This window comes from Paralichthys olivaceus, chromosome 13 (genome assembly GCF_024713975.1).
Source record: "Paralichthys olivaceus isolate ysfri-2021 chromosome 13, ASM2471397v2, whole genome shotgun sequence".
Classification (NCBI taxonomy): Eukaryota; Metazoa; Chordata; class Actinopteri; order Pleuronectiformes; family Paralichthyidae; genus Paralichthys; species Paralichthys olivaceus.
Window position 1 is genome coordinate 16,118,836 of NC_091105.1, and position 25,383 is coordinate 16,144,218.

General features: G+C 39.4%; 4 protein-coding genes across 14 annotated transcripts in view; 1 reads left to right on the top strand and 3 right to left on the bottom strand.

Annotated features, from left to right (window-relative positions):
* The window catches only part of triob (trio Rho guanine nucleotide exchange factor b), a 109,454-nt gene extending 106,470 nt beyond the window's left edge, over positions 1–2,984 (top strand). For all 6 annotated transcript variants that reach the window (XR_011245794.1, XR_011245795.1, XM_069536572.1 and 3 more), the window contains one exon: positions 248–2,984. Coding sequence is in view for 4 of the 6 variants with exons in the window: in XM_069536572.1 (XP_069392673.1) it covers positions 248–657 (410 nt within the window). In the remaining 2 variants the exon portion in view is untranslated. The remainder of the gene's footprint in view (positions 1–247) is intronic.
* A 2,047-nt stretch (positions 2,985–5,031) lies between these two features.
* Positions 5,032–14,478, bottom strand: cabz01093075.1. Its single transcript, XM_020091135.2, has 3 exons — positions 14,212–14,478; positions 12,759–12,860; positions 5,032–7,521 (listed from the first exon to the last, which is right to left on the bottom strand). The coding sequence occupies exons 2-3, from the start codon at positions 12,827–12,829 to the stop codon at positions 6,465–6,467; spliced, it is 1,128 nt and encodes a 375-aa protein (XP_019946694.2). The 5' UTR covers positions 12,830–12,860; positions 14,212–14,478; the 3' UTR covers positions 5,032–6,464.
* Positions 14,479–15,219: 741 nt separating this feature from the next.
* On the bottom strand, positions 15,220–18,602 carry LOC109632126 (C-C chemokine receptor type 2). 3 transcript variants are annotated; one of them, XM_069537409.1, is made up of 4 exons: positions 18,310–18,602; positions 16,942–17,081; positions 16,665–16,837; positions 15,220–16,221 (listed from the first exon to the last, which is right to left on the bottom strand). In XM_069537409.1, exons 2-4 carry the CDS (start codon positions 17,078–17,080, stop codon positions 15,514–15,516), a joined length of 1,020 nt encoding a protein of 339 aa, XP_069393510.1. In that variant the 5' UTR covers position 17,081; positions 18,310–18,602; the 3' UTR covers positions 15,220–15,513. The 3 variants fall into 3 exon arrangements, with proteins under 3 accessions (XP_069393510.1, XP_019946813.1, XP_069393511.1); XM_020091254.2 differs by having other exon boundaries at positions 16,942–17,084; positions 18,310–18,532; XM_069537410.1 differs by having other exon boundaries at positions 16,942–17,084; positions 17,746–18,478.
* Positions 18,603–20,175: 1,573 nt separating this feature from the next.
* LOC109632120 (C-C chemokine receptor type 1-like) lies at positions 20,176–24,222 on the bottom strand. 4 transcript variants are annotated; one of them, XM_069537406.1, is made up of 4 exons: positions 23,967–24,101; positions 23,470–23,530; positions 22,912–23,073; positions 20,176–21,813 (listed from the first exon to the last, which is right to left on the bottom strand). In XM_069537406.1, exons 3-4 carry the CDS (start codon positions 22,973–22,975, stop codon positions 20,912–20,914), a joined length of 966 nt encoding a protein of 321 aa, XP_069393507.1. In that variant the 5' UTR covers positions 22,976–23,073; positions 23,470–23,530; positions 23,967–24,101; the 3' UTR covers positions 20,176–20,911. The 4 variants fall into 4 exon arrangements, with proteins under 4 accessions (XP_069393507.1, XP_019946808.1, XP_069393508.1 ...); XM_020091249.2 differs by lacking the exon at positions 23,470–23,530 and having other exon boundaries at positions 23,967–24,222; XM_069537407.1 differs by lacking the exon at positions 23,470–23,530 and having other exon boundaries at positions 22,912–23,018; positions 23,967–24,132.
* Positions 24,223–25,383: the final 1,161 nt, after the last annotated feature.

A 25,383-nucleotide genomic window follows, 5' to 3' on the forward strand; every position in this document is an offset into this window, starting at 1 on the left:
TAAAGGTGGTGTTATAACATGTATGGAGGGAGAAACGAAATGGTGAAACTTATACAATAAAATGGCATAAATATAGTGCCATCAGTGTTGGAGTTTACCCAAACACATTTATTTAATATTCTTACAAATAAACAAAATGTATGAAATGTGTAAAACCAAAAAAAACAAGTTGATAAAGATTGGCTCACATCTCACCCTGTCAGTAACTGAATGAGCAGTTGAACAATTCCCCAATGTATTGATACAGGGGTGGTGACCTATGTTATACTAAGCGGCGCCTCTCCCTTCCTGGATGAGAGTCTGGAGGAGACTTGTCTAAACATCTGCCGCCTGGACTTCAGCTTCCCTGAGGACTACTTCCAGGGTGTCAGCCCGGCCGCCAGGGACTTTGTCCGCCTGCTGCTTCAGGGCGAGCCGGAGCGACGGCCCTCTGCGGCGTCCTGCCTTCAAGATCCGTGGCTCCAGCCTTGCGGTGTGATGAACAGAGACATTGGACACAACTTAAATCACACTCTGCCGCCATCTCAGAATCATCATTCGGCACATCTGGACACCTCCAGGCTCATTTCCTTCATCGAGAGAAGAAAACACCAGAACGACATTCGGCCCATTGGCTCCATTAAGGCCTTCCTACAGAGCCGCCTGCTTAACCACTAGGTACATGTGAGAGCATCACCATGTGCTGTGCGTGCCCAGGAAACTTCAGTGGATGAGTCACCTGTTTCAGATGAGCTGTGTTCAAAAATAAATACCTGCTGGAAGGTACACCAGCAACCTGACCACAACGATTTCCCTTTCCTTCATGAAGCCACAAACATCCTGCTGCTGCTGACTGACTTGACTAATCTGCTGATTAAACCCTTTGACTGTCCCCACCTGCCCTTAACCCTGGCATATTGTCATTATGCCTGCACAACAAATGAACCGTTGGAATCCATTTGAGATTTCGATCTTAGCAGGGAGAAAAAAAATTGAGCTTTCTCTTCAAGCCAGCGCTGGCAAGTCTTGCGCTCTGCACAGTGTTAGACAGAGAAATTAAGAATACTGTATAAGAGTAATTCAGGCTGCTTTCGGTTGAACACATGAAAGTGTGTTTTGGTTTTTTTTGTATTGAGAGATTACTTTTTGTAAATGAAACCATGTACAGGGAGGAAACAGAACTGTCTTTATTCATACCTTTTGGGAAAACAAAGGTTAGTTATTATGTTGAAAGAAAACAAGAGAAATGAGATGTGCACCCATCAGCAGGGTCCATTCACTCTAGATGAAGACCAAAACCACGATGAGAGACACATTGTAGTTACGTCCAAAACTGTCACGCAAAAAAAGCTACTCGGCAAAGCTTTTCTCCGATTTCTACCTGCATCCGCCTTATTTGTAAATAACATATTCCTGCCTTTAGTTCTCAATTTGAAGTCTCAGATGAACTTTTTTGTTTGCCCGACATTAGTGAGCCCATGCAGTTGGGGGAGATAAGTCACTCCCTGCGGACCCTTCAGCCGCCCGGGTTTTCTTTACGAACAAAGCGCTACTAGAAATTGCACTTGTAATTTGCATCGACTCCCATGTGCAATGTTGCAGCTTTAACGTTTATGCAACTATTTATGAAGACTTGTGTTGTAGCCGTATTCTTAAAAAAAAAAAAGGCATGTACGTACCTGGTACCGCAGTAGATGTCTGTATTGTGTTAACTCTTACGTATTAAGTTCAGTATTAAAATCTGCAAACCCCCCCCTCCCCCAGAGGATTTTCAGAAATAATGTATGAAAATGTGTATCTATAAAATACAGGCACTTACGCTCTTATTTTGTCATTGTTACGTTTTTAAGTTTCTGTAACAAAACCAAAGTTGACTATGTTTTCTTTCTCCTGCTAAAATGTGTTTTTTGATTTTTAAGGATTTCTCATGTTAAGTTATGACAGAGCACACTGAATCCAGATATGAGTGTTTACAAAGGTTCAGTCTGGTTTTATTTATTCTTATTGTAATAAGAAATTGTTAGGTGTTATTGCTAAAAAAAATATTGCTTCACTTGGTCTTTTTTTATTTCAAGCTGTGCACAAAGTGGTTTGCTGTGTGAGTTTGTTTGGCTTTTGTAGGTAGATGCTGGTGTGCGTTGCTAGATATGATTTTATTTTCCTTCTTTTCGCACCTCAGTTCGACGTCATAAGGTTGGCCAACATTTTTTACCGAGCAATAGGTCTGGAAAAAATCCATTTTGGCCCTACACCGTGGATTAGAAATGATTGGGGAGTGCTTTCCACTCTCTAGGAGATGCAACATTTAAGACACATCCCTCTGTCAGCGTCAGATCACAGGTATCTGCCATGAACAAGATCTCTTCCGATTGTTTTCATTTGACTGAGCTGATGTTTGTTAGGTGAAGAAGTTGTTGAAAACTTCTTTTTTTTAAAGTGCCAGTTCAGCCAGTGGCCTATAGAGGTGGCTGAAACTGAAAACACACGGTTTGTAATTTTATTTGAAGCTTTTAAGAGTAACTGTCAGATGATCTGATTTAAAGCTAAAGAAGTTCATTTGTTGAGGTGAACGACTCTTGTTGGTCTGTACAGTCTAAGTCTCTCATTTTGTGTCATTTTAATTTATTGGTGTGAGTCTGTGTTTCCCAAATTCATGCTGTTGTTAACTTTATTGAATTTTCTTAAAGCCTATTCATTTAAATAAAAAAACAAGATAAGTAGTAAAATGCCTTTGGGAAACCCAGCCAGCTCATGATGTAAAGATGTACAGAGAGGGTCGGGCAGTTTGCCCAACGCCCGGGATGTAAACCTCATAATTATGTCATATTTTAAATACACATAGAAGAAGACTGCAGCAATGTCATTTTGAATGTCTTATTATGACTTATTTTTACTTTTGCATGTATATTTCTTTGTACAGAAGATTGTGTTTACATGTTATTATGTGTTGTAAATATTTTATTTTGTCCTCTGTTATTTTGCCATTAAACGTACAAGGAACAGCGTGCTGTCTTTGAAACTTTTTTTTTCACATTCAGTACAGAACACCCACATATGAAACTATTATTATTGTTCAGTAATTATTTCCCATTACCTTCAAGGGTTGGAAGGCAAAGGCAGTTGCTGAATTCCCAGAATGAGTTGTAGGCAGGGAAAAAACCCTGAACAGTTCAGTAAGAAAATCAAAATAAATCAGACAGTTCAATAATAAACTAATAATGTACAGTATGATGCCTAACGTTACAATGAATATTTAATTTCAGGTTATAGAAGCCATGGGAAAATAGATCACACTGTTTCCCCATGTGGGTTTATGTCTTGCTTCTGTATGATATGACTGACAAAGAAAAATGGGGTAATAAGATCAAAACAAGACGAAGTTAAACTGAGATGATGATTTGAATCTGTGAAAAGCTTTAAGAAAAGAACCACAGAGGAGCTGTAACTGATCTTATCTGCAGCCTACACACGCTGGTGTTTCATTGCCAGGTATACACACGTGCATGTGAAGGAACTACTGCTTTTGTCTGGTGTGAAACCCACCCTGGTTTTTCTTGCAACAAATGTTTTGCATGAAACCACAAGACGACAGTCATCAAAATCTCCTCCTGGAGCTGTGGAATGTGAAGACACATGGTGTTTGTTTCTTTGCGTTTGTTTAATTCCATCAAACGTATTCACTGAAACATCAATGAAACTGCGGGTGCATATCTTATCTGCTTTAGCATACTTGTGTCTCCTCAGCCCACTGAATTCAGCATTGAGTCACACAGAAATCCCTGTCTCACTATTTTTTGTTCATGTTAATTCAGTGAAAAGTGTCAATGAGATTTTCTCAGTAATCTGTAGAGGTGGTGGAATAATTGTGACCTTTACAATAGCTACTAGTTATGCTGTCAGAGTATATGTCCTCTGTCAAGTCTGTTCTTAAAAGGAATTTCTCCCAGAAAGCCTTTTCTCATTTTATCTTTACATTATTCTTTATTTATTCAAATTTGATTTGCCTTGCTTACATAGATACATGAAAGGTCATTATTGTTATTATTACTATTAGTCCACACAAGTGGATTGTAGTACATTGTAGAGGCAGTCGCTAGCCCACTAGATGGCAGTAAAGAGTAACCAGGTTACATGATTGTTTAGTCTCAGTGGAGTTCAAACCTCCACTAAGGCCCAACAGTCTTTGAAACCACATTTAAATTCACTAGATTCTGATTTATTTATAAATAAAATAATAATATATATAAATCCTTTGGCACAGAAGATTTTTTAAATGATCAAGGACTAAAGAGGCATAAATTAAAAAAGCAAGAACCGAGAAATATAGATTGTGATTTCTTCTTATTTGTTGACAGTTTTCTCAAGTTTTTGGTTCTCAAAGAATCCGAAAGAAAATGTGTCCGATCTATCAGTGTGCTTCATTGAGCCGGCAGATCAAGACCAAATGCATCTGGAAAACATCTGAAGTGGAACGTGCCTGTAGTCTTTTCTGTTATGTCATCCTGGAGGCATGTCTGTAATCTGCCTCTCCCTTGGCTGTAACTCAGTTCAGCTGGGTCCAGTGTGCTGAGGCCATTTAAACCTGCTGTTACCATTCTCACTCCTTGCCTCAGGCACACCACATTCTGCTTTGGTTGTTTTATTAACTTTCCCCTGTGCATACGAACACACTTGCACATATACAACGTCATCATTCACTGAGGATTTCATTTGGTTTAAATTGGTCAATAGAGTATTTGAACTTTCATCATCGTTTAGTCTGTTTCGTTGTGATCTTCTGAGCCAGGTCATGACAAATGGGGCCTAGTAAATTTAATTGGTATTATTGAAAATGTTCTTGTGCCTTAGATAGCAGGCCCAAGTTAGTACTATTTGCTATGTGCACATTTAATTCAGATGGTCCAGCAATGTGCTGTCTTTTGCAGAAGTGTTTTTGTTTTGTGTTTTTTGTGTTGCTCTGGTTTCTGCTTTTTGATAGCTACGCAATGTGTTCTTTGGAAGCCTTGGTTTGTGATTTGAAAAGAAGTGATTAAGCAAATAACTCATTTGGCATAGTTCCGTACAGTTTTATTGAAAAAGTAAGAAGTAAATCTATTCAACATTACAAAAGCATCTGCTTGTGTTGGTACATTCAGGCTGTGTGTATCAGCATGGTTACTGTGACTAAAACACAATTGTTCAAAGTAGGCTTTTCAGAATAATATGGAAACCTTATGATCAAACACTGACATTGACATGTCTGGGTTAGTTTACTGTCAAGGTTAGAAAGTGGGTTGCACTTGAGTCTCCTGCATCTCTGTTGACATTTCGCTTCACTGACAGCAAAGCTACAGACAGGAAGTTCAGAGACGAGGAGTGGGGGTGGGGGATGCTGCGGTTATATTTTGCTCTTATGCATCATTGTTACTCATATTTGTAATTGAAAGCCTGCATCATGCAATAAACCCAAGTAGAACAAACTGTGGTAGAGTGATTAGTTTGGATAGAATAGTACATATATATAGAACAATTTATATTATACTCTTAAAACCCCAAATTTGTGAAATGCAAATTGTAGAAATATCCAACACAGAAGTTAGCTGAGTTAAACTGACAGCTAGACGACATACTTCCCCTTTGTGGGTATGATTTTTTTTGGGGTTGAGGGCAAACTTTCTGCTGCAGATGCTGTAAAACTTGCAATGCAAATGTAGCAAGATGCACCAGGAAGCTTTTTGTGCTGTGCAACAATTTGATATCATTAAAACTGAGGCATGTGTGACAGCGGTTACGTGCAAATAAAAACTCTGTCCACAACATGCGGTTAGGCTCTGTAAAGTACATATGGAACGCTCTCACTGTTGTTTTGTGCCGCTCATGATTAAATGAGGTCAGTGAAGCTTCAGCTAATAGTAAGTTACAAGGAAAAATACATTTGTATTCAAAACTAGAGTACGTCTGACTTGCAGGTGAAGATACAATCTGTTGACATCTTAAAAATATCACAAATAAATTCTGCAAGTTTTCTATACAGATGAGCCTTTTTCATTTGACATAGTGGTGCCGCTAAAGTCATGCAAAACTGAAAATGCTTCACTTGGCTAATAAGGTTGCATTAAGAATTTTGTTCAAGCTTCAAGATGGACAAGTGTAAGTCACATGCTGGCTTGCAACTTTCATGCCCTGCAAAGGAATGAACTATTTACATTATATATATATTCTTACATAATCCATAGAATTTATGAACGTAAAAAATATTGAATGTGTTTATAGAAAGAATATCAAAATATGTATATAGAAAAATATTTAAACGTGTATATTAAAAGATATTTAAATGTGTATAGGGTTAAAAAAAAAGGTCATATGTGCTTTCCTATAATACACCACTGACTAAATAAAACACATTCTCAAACCTAAAGTGCCAAAATCTTCCCCTGTTGTTTACCCAAATCTAAATGACCTCCACAAAGTGACCTTCAGTCCTGTACAAACTGTAAATAAGTACTTTACACAGCGGTGCTCCTCTCGTCCAGACTGGAGGTTTGTGAGTACATTGAGCCGGTATTTCTGTTCTGAGGGATGTAGACCTTGATCACCTGACACAGTCTGCAGGGAGCCCTGTTTATCAGCCTCACCAGGTGCCTCCTGAACTTCGTCCCGACAAACACGTACAGGATGGGGTTGAGGCAGCTGTGAGCGTAGGCAATGGCCTCTGTGACTTCTAAAGTCAACCTGATGGCTTTGCTGCTTCCACATTCTGTGTAGACATGCAGGAGCTCCAGTGCTTTGAAGAATGATGCAACGTTGTAGGGGAGCCAGCAGCAGAGGAAAACCACCACCACTGCGAGAACTAACCGGATGGCCTGTTTCTTGGACGACTGGCTGTGCAGCAGCCTCCACACAATCTGAGAGTAGCAGAACCCCATGATGAGGGCTGGAATGAGCAGACCCAAAATGTTAATTTTGAAAAGGCTAAAGACCCTCCAGAAGTGGGAGTTGGTATCACTCAAGGCAGAAAGGGGATATGCAGGAAAGCAGAACTGTGTCATGTTAGCACCAGGCTGCAGTTTGAGAAAGGTCAGATCAGGGAACGAAGCCAGAAATCCAGCCACCCATGTAACAGCAGCTGCACCCAGTCCGAATGACCGCGTCCGTGCTCTCATGGCGTAAACAGCGTGAACTATTGCCAAGTACCTGTCGATGCTCATCAGGCTGATGAAGAAGATCCCACAGTAAAAAACAATATGATAAATGCCCAGGATCACTTTGCACATTGTGTCTCCGAAATGCCACTGGTCGCGGGCCTGGTGGGCGAGGAAGGGAAGAGAGCACACCAAGAGCAGGTCAGCGATGGCCAAGTTCAGGAGGCATACGTCGGTCATACTGCGGAGACGCACCCCGCAGGCGATGACCCAGATGACCAGAGAGTTTCCGAACAGGCCAATGAGGAAGAAAATAATGTAAAGGACAGGAAGGAAATTGGCTCCATGACGCTCGTACAGACACCTCCCAACGTCCTCTTCAGGGTAGTCGTAGTATGCGTAGAAGGATGTTGGGCCTGAGCTGGGTTGGAGAAAAAAAATGCACGGACAAATGAATGATTAGGTAATATCCAGTATTTCAGATCATCTTCACCATGGAAGTTATGTTTTCATTGTTATTCATTGTTATTTAGCAGCATTACACAAAAACTACAGGACGGATTACCGCAAAACTTGGTGGAAGGATGCGATATAGGTCAAAAGGTTAAACATTTTATGGATGGATATTTATATAAGCAGGACTGCACTGTCAGATCTATTTGCCCTATAAACATTCATACAAGTATAGATAGGTGTTTTTTTTTTCTTTTAAATGTATTGATTTATATTTTTTCACTCTCTTTCATTTCTTATTGTCTTTGTTGGTTGTTTTACAACCTTTGTCTTTTTTCCTCTCTCTATTATGTCTTGGGTTGACCCTAACCCTATATGAATAAATTCTGGATCTGATTTTCCCCCCCTCTCTGTAACATTGTGAAACAGGGCGTTTTAAATATTTTCACCAATTCCTCAGAGAATAGTTCATTGCTCTTGATGAAACAATTCAATTCAATTCAATTTTATTTGTATAGCGCCAAATCATAATGTACATTATCTCAAGGCACTTTACATAGAAGGTCAGGACCTTAAAATCATATTAAATATAGAGAAACCCAACAGTTCCCACAATGAGCAGCATTTTGGCGACTGTGGAGGAAAAACTCCCTCATTAACAGGGAGAAATCTCTAGCAGAACCAGGCTCAATGTGGGTAGTCATCTGCCTCGACCGGTTGGGGAATAGCAAAGAAAACGGGGGAAGGAGAGGAGAGATAGGTGGAAAAGAGGGGAGAGAAGAGAGAGGGATAGTGGGGAGGGGGAAGTAGGGGAGAGGGGGGCGAGAAGGACCGGGAACCCTTGAGCGCCCTCAGGTATCAGATCTGACTAGTTCAAATATAAACAACAGTGTAAAGACTATTAAATATTATTGATAACAGGCACAATTCATATAATAATTAATAATTGAGATATTGTAATTAATAATAGTAATAATAGTAAAGTTGTTGTCTTGAGGTTCCGGGGTCAGAGATATCTGAAATGAGAGAGAAAAAGAGAGAGAGAGACTATGGGAGTACAAAGTGAAATAGTCATTGACATGTATTAAAATAAATAAATGAATGAATGTGGGGGGGCAGAGAGACAGAGAGAAGTGGAAAGGTGCTCTGTGCATGATGGGAGTTCCCCCAGCATTCTAGACCTATTGCAGCATAACTAGGTGATGGTTCAGGACTCACCTGATCCAGAACTAACTATAGGCTTTATCAAATAGGAATGTTTTAAGTTTAACTTTAAATGCTGAAGTGGTGTCTGACTCCTGAACCCAGAGTGGGAGCTGGTTCCACAGGAGAGGAGCCTGGTAGCTGAATGCTCTACCTCCTGTTCTACTCGTACAGACTCTTGGAACTACAAGAGAGCCTGTGTTTTGTGAACGTAGTGATCTATTTGAATAATACAGTGTTATCAGGTATTTGATATATGAACAGGCTTGATTGTTGAGGGCTTTAAATGTGAGGAGCAGGATTTTGAAATCTATTCTGAATTTTACAGGGAGCCAATGTAGAGAAGCTAAGACAGGAGTAATATGATCTCTCCCTCTAGTTCCTGTCAGTACTCTTGCTGCGGCATTTTGGACCAACTGGAGACTTTTACTGATTTCCTGGGGCATCCTGATAATAAGGAATTACAGTAATCTAGTCTAGAGGTAACGAATGTGTGGACTAGTTTTTCAGCATCTTTCTGAGACAGGATGTTTCTTATTTTGTTAATATTGCACAGGTGGAAGAAAGCTGTCCGGGAGACTTGTTTTATCTGTTGGTCAAATGACATGTCCTGGTCAAACATAACTCCAAGGTTCCTCACAGTTGAGCTGGAGGCCAAGCTGACACCATCCAAAGTAACTATCTGTTCAGACAGTGATTCTCTGAGATGTTTAGGGCCAATTACAACGACCTCAGTTTTTTTTCTGAATTTAGAAGTAAGAAGTTTTGAGTCATCCAGGCCTTGATGTTCTTGAGACATTCCTGAAGTTGAACTTAGTAATTAGATTCATCATGCTTCATAGAAATGTACAGCTGGGTGTCATCTGCGTAACAATGGTAGTGTATGTGGTGCTTTCTATATGTTGTTCTAGTCACTGAAACAAGATCCTATGATCTATGGTGTCAAATGCTGCACTAAGATCCAACAGGACGAGTACAGAGACAAGTCCATCACCTGATGCCTTAAAAAGGTCATTAGTGACTTTCAATAGTGCTGTTTCTGTGCTGTGATGGATTCTAAATCCTGACTGAAGTTTGTCCAGCAAACCATTACTATCTAAGTAATCACACAGCTGGTTAGCAACTGCTTTTTCTAGGATTTTTGAAATGAAGGGCAGGTTTGATATGGGTCTATAGCTAAAACCTCTGGATCAAGTGTAGGCTTTTTAAGCAGAGGTTTAATAACAGCTACCTTAAAAGCTTGTGGTACATAGCTGGTTAAAGACATGTTAATCTGATATAATATGGAACTGTCCATCAGGGGAAAACTTCCTTAAAAAGTCCAGTTGGGACAGAGTCTAATTGACAAGTTGTTGGTTTACAAGATGAAACTAATGAGGTCAGTTCAGGAAGATCAATAGTTTCAAACATAAATCTGGTTCTATGGTTTCAGGACCAGACAATGTATGTATACTATGTATATGCTATTTATTGGAAGGAGGTGGTGGATTTATCCCTGATGGTTATAATTTTATTTGTAAAGAAGCTCATGGAATCATTGCTTCTTAGGGTTAGAGGGATAGATGGGTCAGTAGAGGTGTGACTTTCTGTCAGCCTGGCTACAGAGCTGAAGAGGAACCTGGGGTTGTTCTTATTTTCTTCTATTAATAATGAATAATAAGAGGTTCTGGTATTTCTAAGTGCTTTCTTGTAATATATCAAGCAATCCTTCCAGGCTAGGTGAAAGTCCTGTTCATTGGTGGAATGCCACTTCGTCTCTGGTTTCCGCGATGTCTGTTTTAGAACACGTGTCTGATAATTATACCATGGAGCTAATCTCCTCTGATTTGCCTTCTTCTGTTTAAGAGGGGTGACAACGTCAAGAGTTGTTTTTAATGAAGCTGCTACACTATTAACAAAGTTATCAAATAGTGTGGGTGTAAAGTTTTGATAACTTTCCTGTATTGTACTGACAAATGGCTGACAGGTAAGTGTAGAAGGAAGCAGTTCTTTATATGTTTTCACAGTTTTAACAGATAAACACTGACTATAATAGAATTTCTGTCCAGAATCGGTGTAATTAATAATTGTAAATTCAAATGTAATTAAAAAATGGTCAGACAGAAGAGGGTTCTGTTAAAATATTAATACATTTTCAATGTCTATGCCATATGTCAGAACAAGATCAAGAGTGTGATTCAGACAGTGGGTGGGTTTATTCACATGTTGAATGAAACCAATTGTGTCTATTATTGATTTGAAAGCTGAACTAAGGCTGTCGTTGGCAACATCTACATGAAAGTTGAACTATAATGATGATTTTATCTGTCCTAAGAACTAGTTCTGATAGAAATTCTGAGAATTCAGATAAAAATTCTGAGTAAGGGGCAGGCGGACGATGTATGATAATGAGATGAATTGGTTTATGTGATTTCAGGCTTTGATGGATGAGGCTGATTGTAAGATTTTCAAAGGAGTTATATCTTTTTTCAGTCGAGGGTTGATAGATAAGTGAGATTTAGAGATAGCTGCAACCCCTCCACCTCTGCTCATGCTGCGAGGAGTATGAGTATTAATATAGCTTGGGGGCGTCACTTCATTTAAGCCTTCATATTCTCCATCTTGCAGCCAGGTTTCTGTTAGACATAATAGATCGATTTGGTGATCGGTAATCAGGTCAATAATAACAGTTTCTACAGGATATTGTGAGGGTGAAGCGTGTATAAGACTGCGACTCCTACCTCCTGGTCTCACCTCTGGATTGTCATGGTGTGGACTGTCTAACAAACGTTGTCATGTTTCTAGATATGAGAGCTGCTCCATCCCAAGTGGGATGAATACAGTCTCTCCTAATCAGACCAGGTTTCCCCCAAAAAAGTTCGCCAATTATCTACGAAGCCCACGTTGTTATCTGGACACCACCTCGACAGCCAGCGGTGAAAGGATGCGGCTGTACATGTCATCACTGGAAACATTAGGCAGGGGTCCAGAGAAAATTACGGAGTCCGACATTGTCTTTGCATATGTACACACCGAATCAATATTGTTTTTTGTGCCGACATGAATAACAATCTTACTGTACGTACGCTTACCCTTAGCCAGCAGTTTTAAATAAGTCTCTATGTCGCCAGCTCTGGCCCCAGTAAAAACATTTTACCGTGGTCGCTGGTGTCGCTAACTTCCCGTGTCTCTAAATAGAGTCGCCGATAACCAGAGTTTGTTCCTCACTGGGTATGAGCTTCAGTTTAGGGCTACGCTTCTTACAGACCTGGCTGCTCGGCAGCTGCTGGAGAAGCTATAGCTACTTGGCTCGCACCGGCTACCGGGGACTGGCTAACTACATCAGCTAAAGGTTTACTCTCCATGGTGCAGAGCCGCGATTCAGAATGGCTAATCCTCGCCTCCATCCTGGCAAATAAGTTACATTTAACACACATATCGTTATCGCTAAAGGAGGCAGAGGAGTAACTGAACCTCCGGCACGCTGAGCAGGAGAGAGCAGGGGAGTGAGAGGGAGTTGTTAGCTGTTAATGCTAAGTTACTAAGCTATCACGGGTAGTGTGTAAATAGAACAAAGAGAACTGATGTCTATGAGACTGTTATACACTTTGCACTCTCCTGAGAGCTGAGCTCAGTTTTTTATCGACATCAACCTTTCATATCACATAAAGTATACAACAATCTATGTATCTATGCACTGTAGCTATGGGAAGTAAAAAACAATAAAACCTTCAAACTAAACCCATTTCACTGAGATATGTTGCACCATTAAACAAATACAATAAAGAATCTTGTACTTGTAACCTCACTGTCCAATTCAGGAGAACCGGCCACCAAAATATATGTTATGGCTAAAGACACAGATACAGGTGACTACAAATCTCAGCCAGCTTCTATAAAAGACGGAAAAGAAACCATAGTCAGACAGAAAAGCACAAAGACAGACTTTAACACAGTGTGATCCGAGCAAAGTAATGAACCAGATATCAGAAGTGTGTGTGGGCTCAGCCAGTTGAATCTTACCTTGGTACATAGTTTATAGTTGGAGTTACACTGCGACCCAAAGCACTGACAGCAGGGGAGGTTGTGTCCATGGTCAGTTTTCGAGAGGACAGAGGTCAATCCCTGAAATTAAAAACAGATGCTTCAGCCCAGTTTTTTGCAAGTGTGACAAAGTTTTGAAAGTGCATGTGTCTTATTGCTAACAGTGGTCCTGCTACTGCTCATCTTCTGAAAAGTATCTTTAATCAAAAGTGTAAATGCTGCCAAATTAATTCCAAATGCAATTTGATTAAAATGACCTCCTGTTTAAAAGTATATAAGCAATGTTCACATGATTCGATTTAAAATTAGTTTCTGTTTATCACTAGGAATCAGGTCTGACGTATTTCACCTGAAAAGTAAGATTATAATTAGTGGCAAGTAAAGTAATGTCCTTGTCATGGTCATTTCCACTATCACAACCTTAATAACTGCAGGGGCATGGTGTACAGTTTGATGCATGCAGCATTTTTAAATTTTTTCCTAAATGAATATTTGAAGCTGGTTTTATTTGGCCAACATATCCCAAACAAGACTGACAATTCATGTGTACTGGTTCAGCATATGAAGGGGTTTATAGTGTATTTACCGATACAAGGGTGCATGAACAACATGGCCTATAAAGGGCAAAGACATTATGCACACTTTACCACAGCAGCAGAAATCTGCAAGTTTCTTAATGCAAACTGAAAGAACCTGTCTGTTCAGTTTTGAGCATGTCATCAAATTATGCACTGAGCTGATTATGTAAATATGTCTTTGAAGCACATGTCAGTGTTGAAGAGTTTTAATGTGTATTCAGTAGATGACGAGATGAAGAGCTCCCTGATAGCCTGCAGAAATATATGATATATAGGTTCAACCCACTGTTTTGAGTATTTTTTAAATCTTTAGTTAATCTGGAACTTGGAGATAATGCAGCGGTCCTGGACAAATTCAACAAAATAGCAAATAAGCCATCTAGAGTGATGACAATAAATGTTTTTCTCATTTGTGAAGTATTGATTGGTTGATTACCAGAACAACTATAATGATTCTTTTCTACAAAATACATGGACCATAAGAAACAGAATCTTTAATACTTAAAATGTTTGAACCATCATGTGTATTACCCCATAACCATAACTGCACCTTTTGATGTATCTGGACTGATCATGACTTCATGCCATGTCAGAGACCAAATCTAATGTTAATGTTATTTAAAAATAAGTGTACACCTATAGTTAACCATTCTGTGTGTCTATTTGCAACATGCTTTTGTTCAGCACTTTTGTACCGTTTGTGTGTTTGCATTGTTACAGGCCACCAATAAATCACTGTGCAGCAATCATTTCCCACTCTGACAGAAAGACAAATTATGCTTGTGTGTTGACATATCATAGACATCGTCTTCACGTAAGATAATTTGCATATGAAAGTAAGAAAAAAAATGTACCTTTGTTATAGTGGCTGATGATCTGAAGAAAGCTGATGTTGGTGGATTCTGGATCACAAGATGCGGAGGTGGATGGTCAAATAAAATAAATGAACAGCTGTATAATCCAATTTGATCATGTGCAGCATGGGATAAATGACAACTACTTTATATACCACGAGCAAAGCCCTGAAATCCACCGACCCAGGCTGTCTAGGTGGGATTATTGGTTTGTAGAAACGGTATATGGTTATAACTTCCTTACAATTTGAAAAGCGAGGCTTGTTTAAAAGCTCGGTAGGTACACAGGAACTCTAAACCACAAGTCCACATATGCACTTTTAAAAATATGTGAAGTGATCTGCAGGTGGAGGTTTGCAGAGCTCTGCATGCAGTTTTTTTTTTTTATACAAGAAATTATACTACTGACACTGACATGAGTGAAGTCTACACAGTTGTCTTAAAAGAGAACGTATATAAGAAGTGAATAACTTTCTCTGAGTGGGGCAAAGATCTGACTAATATCTGAAGGCCAAGCTGATGTGACTGTTGCATTTTACAGGATTGTGTCCATCATTTTGATTTGGTCAGACATAAATGTGACTTGTGCCCAGATGAACAAACACTGGCACGTGAGTCAGAATGTTATTGTTATATGACATGGGGACTCATGTCAAATAATTACAGACTGCATAGAATGACTGTCTGAAATGTTTTCGATCATCTGGGTGACAATGCACTGCTGAGGCAAAAGGCTTTGCTTGTGACATTTTACTTACACAAATACAGTCTCTATTCTGAACCTGCCTGTCTGGAATTGGCTTTTCTCTTGGCCTTTGTCAATGCTCTGAAGTCTACTTCAGAATTATTCCTCGTCATTAGTGAGTCCTCCTCAAACAGTTCTACAATATACTGTCACTTTTTATTGTTTGTCTATGGTCCAGAGTGAAGTTAGACAATTTTGTGTTATCCTACCTGGTTTATCTGCAATTAAACTTTTATAGTCAATGTTTGTCGATGAGACACATGCACACCAGAAAGTTTTATTTTCCTTATTTGATCTGTTACAAACACAATACAATTGCACAAGTTCCAAATATACTTTGAATTACATTATTTGAATAAATGTTTCATAAAATTCTGTACACTTTCAAAATGAATCATTCCCTCATTACTGGAAATTATCAGTGCCCCATTTTAAAGTTCTAACAAGCATCATCTACTCAACGCTACACACACACACACATGCACACTCATACACTGTTGAATCATTGTAACCACACGCACACACCACCACCACACAGATGTCCAGTTTGTTATTTTTCAGTAATCTGACTTTACAGGTGTGTTGGAAGTCTCTTTCTCTGTGTTGTCTCTGAGGCTTAATGCCACTCTGCTCTGATGACTCCAGCAGAAGCATCGTGTCATCACTTTGCGCAGTGACTTCCTAAACTTCTCCCCTACAAATGCATAGATGACAGGATTCACGCAGCAGTGAGCCAGTGCAATGATCTCAGCAAAGCCCATAGCGGAGTCGATCGTTTTTGAAGCCACACAGTCATTCAAGATTTCAAAGAGCTGCAAAGTCTGAAGGAAAACCATAACATTGTAAGGGACCCAGCACACCACAAACACACACACAATGATGAATATCAGTTTCACAGCTTTGTCCCTTTTGGAGTTCTTGGACTTGGACAGCACCTCAAGGATTTTCACGTAGCAGAAAACCATAATGGGGAGGCAGACGAAAAGGCCTATTGTGTTCTCACTGAAGTTTCGCTGCATCTTCCAGAACTGCTGCCTGTCCTCAGGGTACAGAGGTTGGCAATGAAGTACGTCATCATCCATCTCCATGGAGGCAAATATCAGCTGAGGTGTTGCCATGATTGCAGCAACAACCCAGATGACGATGCTGACTCTGCTCCCGTAGCGAAGTGTCCTGGCTCTCATGGCTGCCACAGCATGGACGATGGCCAGGTAGCGGTCCACGCTCATTGAGGTCACGAACAGAGTGCTGCTGTAGAATCCCAGCTGAGACAAAATAAGAACATGATTTACAGGCCACGGTGATGTCTGATATAAAACATCAGCTTTTTCTCACCTCACCCAGAGAAGGCAGCCATAACCACAGAAGATATGTGATAATATCTTGGTTATTAGGTGGTTAATATTTCCGCCATTATGAAATCAAAGGCACCCACAACTTGTGCTAACAGCATTACATACAGTACAAATACTTGCACAAGCTGGCTGTAATGTATCAGTGTTGCACTTTTGCAAGAAATACAGATTATCATCATCCCATCAGAGTTAGATAAAATAAAAAAAACTCTGTCCTTGTACGATTTCATATCAAGAGCAGTGTTTTACCACAGATATAAAGTCTGAAACAAAGTGTAAATGTTAGTTTTACGTCATCTGTTCCTCTTTATGAATTCTGTTTTCAAAACAATGGGTACTTGAAGTGTGTTCACCTGATAGACTCCTGTCATCAGTCTGCATGACGACAGGTTCTGGGGCTCATTGGCCCACAGGGGCAGAGATACAGCCAGTATGAGGTCAGATAGGGCCAGGTTGAGGAGGCACACATCCGTCATAGATTTCAGCTTTATGTAGCGTAGGAGAACCCAGAGGACTGTCACATTACCTGGAAAATCACTTTGAATTATTACTCAGCCTTTCTGGTAACAAACTGTAGATGAGGACTGTTCAAATGCAAATGTGCGTTAACTGTGTGCATTGTGAACTTACCGAGCACACCAAAACAAAACAGCAGGTAGTAAAGAACTGGTAAGACCATGGATCCATCGAGAAACTCTGCACTGGGGTCCTGCCCACAGGTCGAATTGTAGTAATAATCGTAATACATCTCTGAGTCTGATGCATTCATACTGCTGTGTCAGGAGGAACAGAGTATGTAGGGATTACTTTGGTGTCAAGAAGACAAAGACAAAACACAGTCCTCAACCTGAGTCAGGTGATCCAAATGATCACCAATAAAATCCTCATGAGTCAAGCAGCAAAAACTAAATTATGTAAATGACAATAATCCAAGATTTCCATGGTAAACTACAATGTGACCTTTTCAAAACCAACATTGTACAGCAGTGACTTTTTCCAGTTCCTGCAAAAAAACTAAATGAACATACCAGCCAAATAAAACCATATGAACAAGGCAAGTCCATAACTTTAGTTTCTAGTCTGATGAATATGAGTTTTCTCAATCCTAAGGAATGAGCTGTTCAAAATGTATCGAGTTGTGCTCTTGTAACTCTGTTCTTCAAAAGGAGCCACCCAGCCCAAACTGCTCTTAGGTTCAAAACCATCACAAATCAGTTGTGGCAGATCTGTTCTTCCTGTACCTTCAATCTATCGCCAAAATAAATAGTCAAAGCATTGAAAAACCATCTTAAACCTGTAATCCCTCTTCTGAATGCTATGATCATTCCGCTCGTGCTTTTCTCTGTAGATTTAGATAACTAGATGAGACCAAGCCGGACAATTCTGGATTCAAATAAAAAGCCAAAGTGGATCAATCATTAAAAATGTACTTACTTTATCAAAAATGTAATCTTTTGACTCCTGATTCAAAAATGAGAAAAAATGTTTCCTTCATTTGCCTAAAGTGTTTGTAAAAACTCATATACCTTCAAACAGGGCTGTTTAACTGGAAATGCGTATTTCCCTGACTGTTCTGTAGTGATGTAATCAACACGGACTTTACAGCCCTTTAAAATGAACTTTTCAGATACAATCATTGTTTAGTGAGTCATGGCTTCTGCAACAAACATTATGCTGTTTCAAAAACAGTGAACCAACGACCGTCACCAGCCTCTATGTAAATCCAATCTGTCTATGAATATCTCAAACCTCCTCTTACTCCTACTAAACACTTAAGGTCTCATTCAAACCACAGCTGTTATTTTGTTACTCACTATAAGCTTAGACAGAACCACCTGCTCTGACAGACTTACCGACCCTCACTTCCTGTGGCTAAACATCACACACACACGATCCCCACCCAAGCACTATGTGGTGCGGGTGAAGAAGGTGAGACATAGAGTAAGTCTCGCAAATAGCAGCTGAAAGATTTGAAGTATTAAATATGAACGAGCTCACCCCAATTACTGCTCCTGTAATTTGTCCTTTTGTATGTTCTTGTGTTGCGTCTTAAGATTTCAAGTCCTCCAGTCGAGTTTGTTTTCATATCTGGTAAGGTGAAATCTGACTTCTGTTGTTTCCTCTGCATCATGTTAAACCTGCATGTCAGAGAGGTGCGGGGTTTTCTCGGAAATGTGTGAAAAGAGGTGTTCAGGCCAAATCAAATGTGTCAAAATGTGTCACTTTTCTCTTTGTTTTTCATCTCTTGAAGAAGGAAATGAACATTTGAATCATACTTTGCTCAGTAGGAATCAAAAAAAAGATTTCACATTTCGGTTTCACTCATTTTTAATGAACAGCCCCTGTAGACCAAGCTGCATGAGTCTTGTTATTAATTCTGGACTAATAAACTAGTGTCTCCCCAATGATTTGCTTGCACATACATTTTAAATCTTCTTAACATTTCACTTAATCTTAATCATTAACTCATCAGGTAAATTTTTAATTAAATAAGTATCCTGCTATTGTCATAAGGAAGAGAAAACATTTAACTACTGTACACAATGTGCAGAAGAAGGACCAGCATTCTCTCTAATGTGGACTCTACAACATGCTGTAGAAAAGCTTCTGTGTGGCATACTGTATAATGTGGGACATTTACAGTATGATCATTTCAAATCTGTTTAAAGCCCCAGTTACACAGATAAGCTGAAGAACCTACTGCAGAACTTTCTTTTTAATGAGAGGAAGAGAGAGAAGAGTGGGGGCCAGAGCCTTCAAGCTCCTCTCCTACGGAATCATCTCCCATTTTCAGTTAAGGAGGCCAGACACCGTTTCTACATTTAAGAGTCAGCTCAAAACCTCCCTGTTCGCTAAAGCTTGTAGTTAGAGCTGGTTCAGGTCTATCTTGAACCAGCTCTTAGTTATGCTGCTATAGGTCTAGAATGTCAGGGGACACATGACACACGGAGCTTCTCTCTCCTTTTCTCCCTCTTCACATTAATTACTCAGCGATATATGTTACTGACTTGACTGCTGCTTTGAGTCCTTGTGCTTTATAATTGCAGATCTAGAATCATGGATCGTGGCGGCAGCTGATCGTGGGATATGATTACAGCTAGATTTGTCAGATGTAAAATATATTACTGTCATTGGCAAATGTTTTCATTACAATTGTCATTACTGCTCCCTTCATGCATTTTTATTTTATTTTATACATTGATACACCTTTATTTTCCACCTCTGTCTTTTCTCGTGAATGTAGTAAATATTTTTCATTTTTTAATTTTGATTTGTGAATATAGGCTATACAAATCAAATTAATTAATTGATTTAATTTCAAATGTAAACCACCATGCAAAAGTTATGTAATGGAAATTTTTCATTTGTGTATGTATAATTGCAAGAACGGTTTATGTTAAAGTGCAACTTTAGGGTTTATGATTGATTAAGAGACTTTGAATTATGGCCTTGAGAAACCACAACTTTATGGTTTCTCTCTCTGTTTGGGATCTCACACCTGGGGTCTCACTTGGGGAGTCTCCGCAGGATATGTAAACACATAAAATCCTCTGCTGAGTGAAACTATAAGAGGGTAATAAATACCCTTGCATGCTTAATGGGAGGGGACTGTGAGTTACAAGAACACAGATTCTCCTATGTTCTTTTCTCATTTGTGCATGTCATTCAGGTGATGTGTACTGTCCATCTGCAGATGCTGAATTAAAGTTACAGAAAGCAGTGTTTGACTTTGACTGTGCTTGTTTTCATAGAAATTGCCTTCAAAGTTATTTGCGTAGAGAGGAACAGAGACAACATGAGGTAAAAATGGAATAATCTCATTTGCAAAACAAAACCACACAAATTAACTATCAATACAAGCAATTGAGCATTAAACAGAATTTATTTTTTTTACAATAAAAAGAACACACATGTTATAAAAGGGAACTTTGCTTTTTTACAAATGTCAGCAGCTCATTATGAATATTTTTTGCCAACTTGCAGACTTCTTAAAAATGTGTAAACCCCCCCCCCCCCCGCCTCCGCCAAAAAAACAGTACACAAAATACATCCGGCCACAGAGAAACAAACATGTGATTCAAGGCTTCCTCTGTCAGAAGGTTAAGTTTGAAGTGCAGTTAAATGTCCTTCTATATCAGCGTAGCTGCATTGCATTTAGCAAACCTGTGAAAGTATAGGAGATGATAATGCTGATGATTTAGCTCTCATCTGGATTATTTTAAAACTGACAGGCCGGCATATCTGACATCTTATGGTCAAAACAATACAATTGCAATACAATACAGTGCAAATACAATTTGAAAATGGAATCAATAGAATCATGTCATCATGTACAGGTACAGGCAGCTGTAATAGTTAACATAATGTTGAATTTTAAAAATCCTGGATGCGGTAATTCTGCACCAAAGTTTTATGGATTCTTCCATGACCCATACCACATACCACAAGTTTTGTGGAAATCCATTCTGTTGTTTTGTACAGTCTTGCTTACAAACAAACCAACAAACAAATGGACAGGGGTGAAAACATTAACTCCTTGGCGGAGGTCAAAAGCTGAAGGGCGGTGTCCATAAACTGTATCACATCTGCCCTCCACCTCCTAAATGATAATAGTGGCGATCATATCACTGGACCTGGACGAGACAGAGCTTTTCCTGAAGGAGCTATCTGTCAAATCTCTGGTGGAGAGAGTCCGATTCCCAGGAACCCACTTCCTCAGCAGCTGCAAGGCTCGTTTCATAAACTTCTGTCCAACAAAAGCGTATATGATGGGATTCAGGCAACAGTGAGTGTAAGCAAAGGTCTCGGTCACGATAAGGGACAGCTTTAAATCTGTGTGGCATTCATTCGGGGATATGTATGTCGACTTCAGAAAGTACAAGAAACTGCAAATGTTAAATGGGACCCAGAGGAAGAAAAAGGCAGCCACTAAAAAGACAATCAACTTCACAGCGCGGTGCCTCTTCACACTCCTCATGTTCATCAGTGTAGGGATGATCTTAGAGTAGCAAACTACCATCACCAGCAAGGGAATCACGAGACCCACTATATTTGTCACAATGATGTTGTAAATGTTCCAGGTACTGTTTTCCAGGTCTTGGGAACAACTTGAGTAATTAAAATTATCTGTGACCTTTGAGAAGATAAACCCTGGTAGAGAGACGCCAAGGCTCAGCAGCCAGATGGACATGCTGAGAACAACGCCTGCCCTCAGCGTGCGATAACCTGCCGCCCTGTGAATGTGCACGATGACCACGTAGCGGTCCAGTGTCATGACAACCATGAAGAAGACACTGCTGAAGTAGCCGGTGTAGTGGCAGGTTGACATGAAACGGCACATGAAGTCCCCGAAAATCCAGTGGTTGATCATGGAGTAGTGAGCGTAGAAAGGCAGTGTGAGCAGGAAGACAAGGTCGGAGAAAGCCAGGTTGAAAAGGCAGATGTCTGTCAAAGTGGTATGGTTGCGGTGTTTCACCAGGAGACACACCACTAAACCATTACCTTAGGAGACGAAAAAAAACATTAAATGGGCCACAACACACACACACACATGTTCAACCCTAACCCTTGTATTTGTTTCTTGGAGACTTGCCCAAGCCTCAACCCTATAACCACTACTTCATTAACCCTAACCACTCAACCATGATGGACAACTCACTCTGGATCCAACCTGAGAGGCTGAGCCTGAAAGCCTGAGATATGATTTGGGGATGGAAAGCTATTGACTGGCATGCGGTTGTCATTACATTGCCTTTGGCTCTCCATTTCAACTGCCCAGACGATGGACAAGGCAGCGGGAGTCATCAAGAAAACTCAATACTCCCTAACCTTCTAAGCCCAACCCTCAATTTTGGGGGATTTTATTTTGTCCACACAAGTGAATTGAGCTCCCATAGGTATTCATTTTAAAGCCTTCACTGGTTTATTCAAACACACAGGATACTGAGTATGTTGATTGCAGATCGTGGTTTTTGTTGTAGACTGTGTCCATTTGTCAGTGATGGTCAATACTGTCCTTTACATTCGTTTCGCTCTCAGTTCTGTTCTGATCTGTTTGTTCCCTGAAAACATTAGACATTGTCTCTTGGTTTCTTTATTTGACTTTTGAAAGGTTCAACTATCCAAGAGTTGTACATGTGTATGTAATGACCTGGCCTTGCTTGTGTTTCTGGCCTGAGGCACATACTTTCAGTCACATAAAATGCTGTCCTATGGTCTCCTTCCAGACAGTTCAATACCTATCTTCAGCCCAACAGGGTGGGTCAAGAACTTATCAACAGCCATTCACACCTTGACTAAACCCACCAATTTGCAGGGGGCTCATTGGCCTGCATGTTTAACATAACAACTCTCAGGTAAGGTAAAGACCCAAAGAGTTTCCCTGTTACCTCAAACCTCCCGCCAGTCAGTTATATCTAAAGAAGTCTTTTGGATGAGAGGTGAAACATCTTCAAAAACACAAACAGGTGTATTTGCCTTTTTGCACATGTACAACTCTTGAAGATACCGTGATTTGGATGAGTGAGAACTTTCACAGATATGTTACAGCTTCCAGATCCACCCTTTAACCTCCACACACACACACACACACATACATACCTAGAAATCCCACAATGCAAACCAAACTGTAGAGCGTGGGCAGAAACACTCTCCCAAAATTCATCAAGTCCACATCGTTGCAAGGATGGTACAACGTGGGAGAGTCACTGTAGTAGTCGGAATAATCAAATGTTGTGGATTCATGATTCAGTGATTCTAGATCTGCAGACATAGACATGTTATTTGAATCATACAATTTATTTAAGGTTTAACTTCAGTCTGATCCAGTAATATAGAATTAAATAGGCAACATTCAAATTGTCAGGTTGCCTCTGAACAAAATTCTGTTCAGTTTTTCTGTGTTAACAGCTTTAAATGACTCTTTCAGTTTATCTTTTCATTGCTGTGAGACACAAACTATTATTTACGGTAACTCTAAAGCGGGTAATCAACTGTTTTGGCGTAAAGGCAGAGATTTTTGGAATTGGAAAAAAGTAAAAAATTTATTTGACTATACCTATCTGCAAATAAAACCAAAACTGTGACAAAGTGTGATGTTTTGGAATTTGGGTGAATGAGCCCCTCAACGTCAATTGATAATGAGAGTTATCACGCTACCTGCTGGTCTTCATATGTAACTTACTCCTGTTGGAAACACTGGTCAGGCTTACACATCAGTCTTCAAGGGGGAGAATAAAATTGAGTAAGAACTTAAATTTATTTAAAATGTTTAATTGAATTTAAAATCACCAGTTTAAACACTTGTCAAGACGACTCTATCTAGTGACCATTAACAATTCTAAATTATTTAATAATTTAATCTATTCGTACTTGCAACAAATAATTGTCTTTCATTTTGCCTGCTATAGTGGAGTTTTTTTTAGTCTTCATTGTTTGATAAGAATCCAAATGGAAATGCAAAATAATTAACAATACCTACTGTCTTTCTAATTTGATTAATATAGATAATGGATGTAAAAGTTAGAGCAATGTGTGTCCCCCTCAAACATCACACATTGTCACATATCAACACCGTCACGGTCAACAGGTCAACAACAACATAGAGCTAGATAGAAATTCTGTAGTTTTTAGTAAAGTAGTTAAAAAGTAATCACCTGACATGTTGAGATTTCAGTGATGCCCTTCCCCCCGTCAGGTGGCTGTACTTCACGGCTCCTTTTTCCTTTCTTTGTCTATAATGTTTTGGATACCAAAAAATCGAATGCACACTCAAGTAAGTTACAGTCTGCTAATGAACAGTTAAGGAGAAACAAATAATGCAGAGTCTGTTTCCGGTACGGCCCTGACTTTAAATTTGAGATCCTTATCAGTAAAACCACATGTTAACACTCTTAACACTAGAAACACCCGAAAGAAAAAAGCAAAGGTTAGGTTTCACAAAGTACTAATTTCATTATAAACATGTTAGACTTCTGTCACTCTGGTTTATTCAAGTGAGAGGGAGTAATGAGTATTTGATTAAAACTGATTATAGTTAAAAGGTCTTTTCTACTCATTTATAATGTAGAAAAATAATTGATATGTCACAGTCAAGTATATGTATATGTATAATGAGTGTATCCTAATATTTCCCTTAATATAATATAATGTAAAGGATTAATTTTTAACATTTTTACCCTAACCCACTTAACATTCTAAAAAATGCAATGAAATAAAAGAATAAATCATCAAGGCAACAATCCACACTGATTAAATCAATGATAAAACAGAAGAACTTACAAAATAACTGCCATGTAAATTAGAATAAATCTATTGACATGCATGAGCAAAGTGCACATCATTGGTGAGTGCTTCATTTATCCTGCAGTGTCTTAAAGGTATCTCTGTTATCAATCATTAGGCCCCAAACTGACTAAAATATCTGAATATCTATCAGAGACAAAATCCAATTGCCACCAAAACACTCTAGTTCAAAAGGTAGTTACGTGGAAGATATTAGGCTTCAACTTCCACAATGTGGGACTATAGTGTTAGTCTAGGCTGTTATAAAGACATCCTCGTTTGTCCTTTGTCTTTTTTTAAATAATTTTACTACTACATAAAAAAAATTGTAAATGTTAAAGCTGCTCATCTCTGGTGGCAAGCATCTAACCTCGTGGATGGCACCCAACACACTATACTGATCTATGAGTGACATCTAGTGGTGACACCTTAGTTGTGCAGGGACAGGGGGCGATGCACGGGCCAAATAGCACAAAGCATGCCGGGAGAAAGGATTTGAACTCTCACCGTGAAATTTACATGATATGCATATGAGCTTTGTTTCATTCCAACGTGCAACAGCATCAAAAACCCCATCATGCAACTATTACCACCACCAGCAGTCCTGTAAAACAACAGTAATAACTAGTGATACATTGTATTAGATGGTGTTTATGTTTTCATACCTGAGTTGTGTATTAACTTTTGTCTCTGTGTGTTTATAGCATTTTATCTAAAAAGTACTTACAGACATAATAGACAGTATTTGTTTGGATGTGTGTGTGGGTGCAGTGTGTGCAGTGTGTGTCC